This window comes from Homarus americanus, unplaced genomic scaffold (genome assembly GCF_018991925.1).
Source record: "Homarus americanus isolate GMGI-L3 unplaced genomic scaffold, GMGI_Hamer_2.0 scaffold1024, whole genome shotgun sequence".
Taxonomy (NCBI): domain Eukaryota; kingdom Metazoa; phylum Arthropoda; class Malacostraca; order Decapoda; family Nephropidae; genus Homarus; species Homarus americanus.
The window spans coordinates 9,035,778-9,046,640 of record NW_024715228.1 but is presented as its reverse complement, the minus strand read 5'-3'; the positions used below and the strand labels follow the sequence as shown (position 1 = coordinate 9,046,640).

At 43.0% G+C, this 10,863-nt stretch overlaps 1 protein-coding gene across 1 annotated transcript in view; it reads right to left on the bottom strand.

Moving 5' to 3' along the window:
- Positions 1-6,170: 6,170 nt before the first annotated feature.
- Positions 6,171-10,863, bottom strand: part of LOC121857023 — a 19,238-nt gene continuing 14,545 nt past the window's right edge. The window contains exons 2-5 of the mRNA XM_042352847.1: positions 10,729-10,863; positions 9,385-9,489; positions 7,692-8,096; positions 6,171-7,355 (exon numbers count right to left, since the gene is read on the bottom strand). The exon at positions 10,729-10,863 is cut by the window's right edge and continues 96 nt beyond it. Coding sequence (XP_042208781.1) covers positions 7,299-7,355; positions 7,692-8,096; positions 9,385-9,489; positions 10,729-10,863 — 702 coding nt within the window. The 3' untranslated portion in view covers positions 6,171-7,298. The remainder of the gene's footprint in view (positions 7,356-7,691; positions 8,097-9,384; positions 9,490-10,728) is intronic.

The following is a 10,863-nucleotide window of genomic DNA, read 5'->3' as shown; positions in this document are numbered from 1 at the left end:
TGAGAGGTTAAGGTTGAAGAGTGAGAGGTTAAGGTAGAAGAGTGAGAGGTTAAAGAGAAGAGGAGAAGCTGAGGCTGAAGAGTGAGAGGTTAAGTGGAAGAGTGAGAGGTTAAGGTTGAAGAGGAGAGGTTAAGGCTGAAGAGCAGAGTAAGCAAAGTGGAAGTGAGAGGTAAGGTGGAAGAGGAGAGGTTAAGGCTGAAGAGTAGAGAGGTTAAGGTTGAAGAGTGAGAGGTTAAGGTTAAAGAGTGAGAAGTTGGGCATAGAGGAATGAGAGGTTAGATGTAGGAGAGGAGAGGTTGGAGGTTGAAGAGGAGAGGTTAAGGTTGAAGAGGAGAGGTTAAAGTGGAAGAGGAGAGGTTAAGGTGGGAAGAGTGAGAGGTTAAGGTTAAAGAGTGAGAGGTTAAGGTGGAAGAGTGAGAGGTTGGAGGCTGAAGGTGAGAGGCTGAGGTATAGAGGAATGAGAGGTTAGATGTAGGAGAGTGAGAGTTGGAGGTTGAAGAGTGAAGAGGTTAAGGCTGAAGAGGAGAGGTTAAACGGGAAGAGGAGAGGTAAGGTGGAAGAGTGAGAGGTTAAGGTTAAAGAGTGAGAGGTTAAGGTGGAAGAGTCAGAGGTTGAGGTTGAAGGTGAGAGGTTGGAGGTATAGAGGAATGAGAGGTTAGATGTAGGAGAGTGAGAGGTTGGAGGCTGAAGAGTGAGAGTTAAGGCTGAAAGATGAGAGGTTAAAGGGAAGAGTGAGAGGTTAAGGTGGGAAGAGTGAGAGGTTAAGGCTAAAGAGTGAGAGGTTAAGGTGGAAGAGTGAGAGGTTGGAGGTTGAAGTGTGAGAGGTTGAGGTATAGAGGAATGAGAGGTTAGATGTAGGAGAGTGAGAGGTTGAGGTGGAAATGAGATGTTGGAGGTAAAAGAGTGAGAGATTGAGGTAGACGAGTGAGGCTGAGATATAAGAGTCAGAGGTTGAGGTAGAAGAGTGAAGTTGAGGTTGAAGAGTGAGAGGTTAAGGTGGAAGAGTGAGAGGTTAAGGTTGAAGAGTGAGAGGTTAAGGTGGAAGAGAGAGGTTAAAGTGGAAGAGTGAGAGGTTAAGGTGGAAGAGTGAGAGGTTAAGGTTAAAGAGTGAGAGGTTAAGGTGGAAGAGGAGAGGTTAAGGTAGAAGAGTGAGAGGTTGAGGTAGAAGAGTGAGAGGTTAAGGTAGAAGAGGAGAGGATGAGGTTAATAGAATTACAAAACATGCTCAAGAATCATACAAATTTAAAGATTAATAAATATTACAAAAATTAAGAATACAGGAAATTCCAAGCACGATACAGACAGGAAAAAATTACAAGAAGTGAGATAGCATGAAGAAAGTGGAAGTTTGGATACAGGAAGAGAGGTGAGGATACAGGCAGGGAAGATAGGATACAGGAAGTGAGAGGCAGGATACAGGCAGGGGAAGATAGGATACAGGAAGTGAGAGAGATACAGGAAGGAGAGGTAGATACAGGGGGAAGATAAGATACAGGAAGTGAGAGGCAGGATACAGGAAGCGAGAGGTAGGATACAGGAAGTGAGAGGTAGGATACAGGCAGGGAGATAAGACAGGAAGTGAGAGGTAGGATACAGGAAGCGAGGTAGGATACAGGCAGGGGAAGATAAGATACAGGAAGTGAGAGGTAGGATACAGGAAGCGAGAGGTAGGATACAGGAAGTGAGAGGTAGACAGAAGTGAGAGGTAGGATACAGGCAGGGGAAGATAAGATACAGGAAGTGAGAGGTAGGATACAGGAAGCGAGAGGTAGGATACAGGCAGGGGAAGATAAGATACAGGAAGTGAGAGGTAGGATACAGGAAGCGAGAGGTAGGATACAGGCAGGGAAGATAGGATAAAGGAAGTGAGAGGTAGGATACAGGCAGGGGAAGATAAGATACAGGAAGTGAGAGGTAGGATACAGGAAGTGAGAGAGGTAGGATACAGGCAGGGAAGATAAGATACAGGAAGTGAGAGGTAGGATACAGGAAGTGAGAGGATAAGGCAGGGGAAGATAGGATACAGGAATTGAGAGGTAGACAGGAATGAGAGGTAGGATACAGGCAGGGGAAGATAAGATACAGGAAGTGAGAGGTAGGATACAGGAAGAGGGAAGATATGATACAGAAGTGAGAGGTAGGATACAGGCAGGGAAGATAGGATACAGGAAGTGAGAGGTAGGATACAGGAAGTGAGAGTAGGATACAGGCAGGGAAGATAAGATACAGGAAGTGAGAGGTAGGATACAGGAAGTGAGAGGTAGGATACAGGCAGGGGAAGATAAGATACAGGAAGGAGAGGTAGGATACAGGAAGTGAGAGGTAGGATACAGGCAGAGGAAGATAAGATACAGGAAGTGAGAGGATAAATACAGAAATTGAGCTAAGGTACAGGAAATGAAGGATAGGATACAGTTAATAAGTTAGGGCTACAGAAGGTACAAAAGAGGATAAAGGAAGAGAGGGTTAGGGTACAGGATGTGGGATGCAGGATAGAGACGGGAGAGTTTAGAATAAACAGTAAGAAATATAACTGATAAAGGGTTAACGAAATGAGAAGTTGGGTCGGTAGAAAGACATAGGAGAGGATAGAAGATTAAGAGAAAGAGAGAGAGAACAAATATGGAATATCAAGAGAGAGGGAGATAGAGAGGATAAGGATAGGGGAACAAGAGAGAGAGAGGGGGAGGATAGAATATCAAGAGAGAGAGACAAGATAAAGATGGTAGATCAAAATAAAGAAAGAGAGGGAGGATAAGGAAGGAAGACCAAGAGAGAGATAAGGATGGAAGATAAAGAGAGAGGATAAGGATGGAAGATAAAGGAGAGGATAAGGATGGAAGATAAAGAGAGAGAGAGGATAAGGATGGAAGATAAAGGAGAGGATAAGGATAGAAGATAGAGAGAGAGGATAAGGATGGAAGATAAAGAGAGAGATGGGGATGGAAGATAAAGGAGAGGATAGGATGAAGATAAAGAGAGAGGATAAAGATGGAAGATAAAGAGAGAGAGAGGATAAGGATGGAAGATAAAGAGAGAGGATAGGATGGAAGATAAAGGGAGAGGATAAGGATGGAAGATAAAGAGAGAGGATAAAGATGGAAGATAGAGAGGATAGATGGAAAATAAAGAGAGGATAAGGATGGAAGATAAAGAGAGAGGATAGGATGGAATATAAGAGATAAGGATGGAAGATAAAGAGAGAGGATAGGATGGAAGATAAAGAGAGAGGATAAGGATGGAAGATAAAAGAGAGAGGATAAGGATGGAAGATAAAGAGAGAGGATAGATGAAGATAAAGAGAGAGGATAAGGATGGAAGATAAAGAGAGAGGATAAGGATGGAAGATAAAAAAGGAGAGGATAAGGATGGAAGATAAAGAGAGAGAGGATAAGGATGGAAGATAAAGAGAGAGGATAAGGATGGAAGATAAAAGAGAGAGAGGATAAGGATGGAAGATAAAGAGAGAGGATAAGGATGGAAGATAAAGGGAGAGGATAGGATGGAAGATAAAGAGAGAGGATAAAGATGGAAGATAAAGAGAGAGGATAAGGATGGAAAATAAAGAGAGAGGATAGGATGGAAGATAAAGAGAGGATAAGGATGGAAGATAAAAGGAGAGGATAAGGATGGAGATAAAGAGAGAGAGGATAAGGATGGAAGATAAAGAGAGAGGATAAGGATGGAAGATAAAGAGAGAGGATAAGGATGGAAGATAAAGGAGAGGATAAGGATGGAAGATAAAGGGAGAGGATAAGGATGGAAGATAAAGAGAGAGGATAAGGATGGAAGATAAAGAGAGAGAGGATAAGGATGAAGATAAAGAGAGAGAGGATAAGGATGGAAGATAAAGGAGGATAAGGATGGAAGATAAAGGAGAGGATAAGGATGGAAGATAAAGAGAGGATAAGGATGGATGATAGAGAGAGAGAGAGGATAAGGATGGAAGATAAAGAGAGGATAAGGATGGAAGATAAAGAGAGAGGATAAGGATGGAAGATAAAAGAGAGAGGATAAGGATGGAAGATACAGAGAGAGAGAGAGAGAGAGGGGGGTGGATAAGGGTAGAAGATGAAGAGAGGAGAATAAGAATGGAATATCAAGAGAGGGAGAGAAAGGATAAGGACAAGAGGAGAGAGAGAGAGAGAGAGAGAGAGAGAGAGAGAGAGAGAGAGAGAGAGAGAGAGAGAGAGAGAGAGAGAGAGAGAGAAATAAATATGGAATATCCATATGGATAAAGATGAAATCAAGTAAAAAGAGAGCGAGAGGATAAGAATGGAATATCAATGAATACATTGAGAGAAAGAGAGTGAAGAATAAAGATAGAAGTTTAAAAGAGAGAGAGCGAAAGAGGAAAGGGATGGAATAACAAAAGAGAGAGAGAGAGAGAGAGAGAGAGAGAGAGAGAGAGAGAGAGATGAATGAAAACCCGAGATAAACAATTAGAAAGGGGCAACGAGGAGGAAGGAAAGTAAGATAATGAGGAATGAGGAAGAGAGATAATTGTGAAAGAAAATGGAAGACTATAAATATGGTAAAGAAAAAAAATGAAGACGAAACTAATGAAAATATTAATAAAAAAAGATTCGTCATGAGGATTAAATGGAAATGTAATAGGAATAAATGTAGAGTAGAAATAAATAAAACCAAAAAGAAGAAAAGGAATAATAATGACTGGGAGAAAACGGGATGAGAGGAGAAACTTAATAGAAACATACACACGGAAACAGACAGACACAAATAATCAAGTAAACAAACAGAACAAGAAGACACACACACGCAAACAAACAGGTCAGCAGTCAAACACTATAACACTTAAACTACAAATAGATTTTACGAAAAAAAAAAATGTGATGTTCTAAGAATATCCCAATAGAGACAGTACTGTATGTGTGTCTTGTTGACCCCATACCAGGCAGGCACTACTTAAGGCACAAGACAAGGGGGGTAGAGAGGGAGGGAGGGAGGAGGACCTGGGGGTGAAGTTCATGCCGGGTTGGGGAAAGGGGTGAGGTGAAGGGCGCCCAGTACAAGTGAAGATAATAGACATAAACAAACCTCAATACACCTGAAGTTAACTAATAGCTGGTTGGCGTGTTCCTCTTGTCTACTGTAGGTGGGGGAAGAGGAGGAGGAGTGGTGGTAGGTAGTTGTTGGTCATTCTGTTGGGAGTTGGCAGATACAGGTCGTCAAAAGCTACAGGAATGTTTCAAAGGTAGTGTGTGTGTGTGTGTGGTGTTAGGGCAGAGACACAAAGACAAACCTCAAAAAACACTTCTTGTGGAAAATAATTAATGTTATATACGTACTGAGTATTTCTCTCTCTTACCTCAAGGGTTTAGTGAGGGCTAGATATGGCTATTTGAGGTTCCTATGTGAGATAATGGTTAGAATTCTTTCCTTTTTTTTCCGTGATTTGTGTGATGAGAAACGCGAAGAAACCACAGGAATATCTAAAGGTAGTTGATTTCTTTGGTTTGTTAGAGTAAAATAATAAGGCCATTCTCTCGATCTCTGGAGGAACTAGAGGTTAGGAATCCATGAGTGGTGGATACAGACACTTGAGTTTTTGTCTAGATTAGAAATTAGAATCTTTAAACAAATCTTTGTGTTTTGTCTTCCGAAACTAAAACAAACCATAGAACACTTGAAAACAGCAATACACTACTACGTCCCTCTTGTCTAGGGCTAAATATGGCAAGTTGTCATGTTTTGTGAAAGATAGATATGGCCATTTGGGGTCTCCTAGGAAATTTAAGTTAAATTTTCATATTCGAATACCACCGTTTGGGATCTGGGGAGGAACCGAGGCATCTGTGTTAGGTGGAAGCCATCTTAACTGAACCAGAGACGGCTAGTTAGGTCTTCAGGGAGAAATCAAAGCTAGAATCTCAAACAGATTTCGTGTGGTTTGATTTATTGATTATATATTTTTCTTCTTCCCAAAAGCCATATCAAATCCTCTTGAGTTCATCAGCAACAGGGGGAGGTCGAAGAGGGAGTGTTTGTTCCAATACACCAAAAGGACACCGAAACAGGTTCATTTTTTGTACAATCGGGCATGCAGGTAAAAGCACTTTGGGGGGAGGTATAATCTTATAGACGTGAGCAAGAGAATAATTAATAAAAGCGTCGGGGGTATGTATGTTACAGGAGATGGAAATACGGAAGAAAATCACAGATGTTTATTTTATGACTTTCAAGTTGATAGCAGGAAGTTCACTTGTGGGTGTGGAGGGTTTTGGTAGGGGGGGTTCCTCTCCCGGCTGGCAGGAACCGCCACAGGTAACAGATGGTAACAGATAGTAACAGGTAAAGAACAGGGTGATAATAACAGGTGGGATGACGGGATGAAGATTAACACAGAAGAGAGTGATAGGTAGATGTCAACAATTACGAAATATCCACAGGGAGGGTGGAGAGTGTCACAGAGGTTCGAGGGTGATGATGGGGGATGAGGAGGTAGTGAGGTGGTGTTGGGAGTAGGAGAGGAAGGAGGACGTCTGCGGGCCAGGCTGAGGGGGAGGGTTGAAACGTAGGCCCATACCATTAACAACAAATAACAGCGCCAGCACGAGCAATTAACAGCACCTTCTTCCCTCCACCATGCACTGATACGCTAATTGAAGCTACCCCAGGCGAACGTTCTCGCCCGTCTTCTGCCTGCAGTGGCATTCTTTTACAATACGAGGAGTAGAGTTAGCGAGCTGGTAGGGAGTTCCCCAGGATGCAGGAAGAGAAGCAGCCCCTCGAACATCCACGTCTTAAGAAAGATCAAGATGCTGGCGACTTTGTATGTACAGGAGAATTCAGTTTGGTATAAGACAGTTTAAAAGGTAAAGTACGAAGAATTTCTTATTCTTTTTTAGTTTTGCAATTACAGAAAGATATGAGTAGCTGTCGTACGCAATTTTGGAAAGAGAGTCAACAAGACATTACTGAAATCTAGGGAACTATTTGTAACGATAACCAGTCCGGCAGGTGCACTGTACAGCAGCTCTGAAAACATCATCAGTAGAGGGGACAGGTGGGATGGAAGAGGGTGAGACCTGGGATGTGAGATGAGTCTCAGGTAGCCAGTACATGAACGCCAGCTGGAAGAAGATACCAGCTATGGCTAAGAAGCCAGATGGCTGAGGAAGAAGCTGGAACTAGGATGCCAGGTGACTTAGTAGACCAGCTGGGGATGAAGGGAGCCAGTTGGGGATGAGAAAGATCATTTGGCGCTAGAATGCCAGGTGGCTGAAGGAGGCCAGATGGGGCTAAAATGCCAGGTGGCTGAGGGAGACCAGATGGGGCTAGGAGATGACACGACCACGGGATGTGACGCGACCCTGTCTGGAGGCCGGGTTGTGCTGAGTGGAGAAACATCAGAGAACATTAAAACGACGAAATACAACGAGGCGGATCATCTATAGTTCACGGTGGTTATAGCCTCACACAGAGTCTTATAGCAGTATTTCTCTCTTCCTATCTGTCTATCATTTTACTGTTTCCTGTCTCCCTACCTGTAACTAATAGTCAACATTCCCAACAAATTTACTTGGTGTTTTCTACCCAAATTTGTGCCTAACTGTTAATTTTCTTAATATATTCTTTTATCTGCTCAAAGATGCCCTTTCAACTCAGGACTGTGACAGGTGTGTGCTAACATATTGTTTACTAACAGCTGAGGTTGACAATCATCTCACCTCTGTAGGTCGACGACGACCTTGTTGACGCTGATGAGGTCTGGCCTGAGCCCTTCCCGGTGATGGAGCCCTCTGTCTGCTGCCTCGTGCAGGAGACTGAACGACCGGGGCCCTGGGAGCTTGGGGCTGAAACACGGGGGTTTGGGGGGCTGGGGACTCGAATAATGGAACTCTGGAATCTGAGGGCTGGAAGGCTGGAGCTCCGGGAGTGTCTAATACTGAGAAGTCTTGAGCAGAAGGTAGAGGTGCCTGGGACTCGAAGAAGCTCTGGGAGGAGGAGGCCTTTAGGGGCTTGAGGTCTGCCGTCTGTGAGGGCTTCAGGCCAGGGAAAACCGAGGGTTTCGGCGCAGCCACCGTTGGGACCTTCAGTTGGTTTTTTGTTGAAATCTTGACCGGTTCAGGAGGCTAGAAGGTGATGACGTCATTATAGGTATGGGAGCACGACAGATGTAAACTTAACATAGTTCAGAGATACACACTGTAAGGCTCTGGTGTCAACATTTAGATGGGAATTTAGCATTACAGAAAACTTGTATATATTACCTAAAGCTCTTCAAGATATCAAATCAGCGACTTATTAAAATACAAAAGAAAAGGTAATCATTCACAGGTGCTTTATCGAGGTATCAGTGTGGTGTTCTTAGTGCATCAGATGTATCGTGTAGTCAGGGTCCTTTCATCAAGACCGCAAGGAGAGGATGCAAACGCTTATCGTATTAATACTATTGAGTGAAACACGAGAAATTAAACTTTGACGAACACGACAGATACGTACATAACAACAGCTTGGCGAAAACGAACAAGATAAAACAGCTTATCAGTCGACACTCAACTAGTTAATAAACACATGTAACTACCCAACCACCCACAACACCAAACAAAAACAAAAATTTATTCATAAGTCAATTAGGCTATCTAGTTATGATTGCATGAGCGATTAAATGAATTTGCATATGTAAATTGGTTGTTATTCATCTGTGCGTGATCTCCATACCTACACTGGTGAATACGTGTGCGTGCAGGAGCGTGTATACATGTGCGTGTGTATGTCCCCTATTACATCTCTCTTTGGTGGCACTAATGAATGAGCGTGAGGATTTTTTTTCAACATCCAGAGTGCGTATGTCAATGAGGGGGGAGAAGGGGAAGGAAGAATAAAGGGAGAAGGAAAGAGAGAGGGGATAGGGTAGAGAGGGAGGAGGAAATAGGGAAAGGAAAGGGGTAAAGGGAGAGAAGGACGCATAGGACAGGAGAGGGTAGGGAAGGAAGAAAGATAAGGAAGGAAGGGAGGAAGAATGGAGAGAGATAACACAGAACACCAACTAATAACACGAATGATAGATCCATAGTTAACAACCAACACAGTAATTGAGAAAGAGAGAGAAAAAAGAGAAAAGAGAGAGAAAGAGAGGACACCTGTCACACGTCGTTTCACCCTGTCACCCGCCAGTCACCTGCAGTTATGACACAAAAGGCGTGGTAAGGTGTGTTTCTGCCGTGTAATGATAGTGTCACTGAGGCCGACGTGACACTCCGCCACACACACACAGGGGATTATGTTTACACCCACCCTCGTGTATTTTTCGTCGATAATTATTTAGATATCACAAGGTTTACATTCTCTACCTGTTTTGATTGCCTGCTCTTACTTGTGTGTGTGTGTGTGTGTGTGTGCGTAGCATGATTAACTCACCTTGATGGCCGTGGTGAAGGTGGTAATGAGGTGGCAGCAGTCGGTGAAGGAGGCACAGCAGTACTCCGGGAAGAAGAGGTCCTTACTCACCAGACTCGAGCATTTCTGTCTCCACCAGGTAACGAAAATAAACAGAAGAATAAGAATAAAATAAACAAGTGGACGGATTAGGATAAATAAACGTAGGATTGATGACAAGGATGACGTGTCACACACTCACACACTCAAACACTTTCTCATCATCCTCTCTTCTCATTATCAACATCCTGTCGTATCATGCAGTTTAGAAAGAGACAGTGATGCATGCAAAAACAATTTATATCTCTCTCTCCCTTTCCCTCTATATATCTCTCTTTAGACACATGAACATAGAGAGAGAGAGAGAGAGAGAGAGAGAGAGAGAGATTTTCATGACTTTGTACGATCATGACAGAAGGACAGACTCACCTATTAACCGTCATGCACGAGAGGTTATAGTAAAGCACACCAAAGATAATGTATGTAACTCCGACACATATAGACTTACTGCCACCAGATGTGCTGTTGTTTACTCCCAACGTGTTAAGGATCGTGTTACCCCCAACGTGTTCCAACAACACTCTCTCTACTACGATGGGCGTTTGTCCTTTTGGGGTTTTTTTTTTAAGTGAATGTGCGGCTGCCTTGCTTGTTTTCCCATGTGTTCTAGGTGTTATTTGTCTGGAGGAACGTGTTCTGTCTGGAGAGGAGAACCACATGTAGATACAACTCCTGGATGACGGGCGAGGAGGGACAACAGTGAGATATGTTCATTATTCAGGTGTATGTGTGGCGGTAACTTTCTCTCAAGGGATATTGGTGAGGAGGGTGGAGTGAATTACATATTGATCTATCTTCTAATTATCTCTCTTATTTGAATTTCTGTCTATAAATATGTCAGTCTGTTTAGCTATTTATCTGTGTTTCTACTTATCCTTATATATCTCCAGAACTTTAAAGGGGTGTATCTGGGACTGTTATCTACGTCATTCATTATGTGGTATAGTAGCATTTTCCTTTTACAATTTTCTCCCTCAGTCAAGAATAACATGTAATATAATCTACACTCCGTCTCTGATTATAAAAAAAGATTAGTTACTTACTCGTGTTTCTAAAGTTAGTATTGTTATGAAGCAGACTCGTACCACTACTATGTGCAAATTACTATATCATATTAGGTGCATATTGAGTATAACTGGTAAAAGCCCACTATTTCTTCAATGTTTTCTATGCTCTATACAGTAAATCTCTCTATGTAACTCTATAGCTAAAGCAGACTGCCTAACACCTGTACCATCATCACCTGTTAATATATATACACCTCACCTTGCAGGCCTGGAAGTACTCGTCGCAGCAGGAGTTGTAGGCCTCGCAACACTCCGGCAGGTGGGAGGGCTCCACACTACTACAGGAAGAGGAACACCGCTTGCATGCGTCGTCCCCAGGCTGACAGTGTACAGC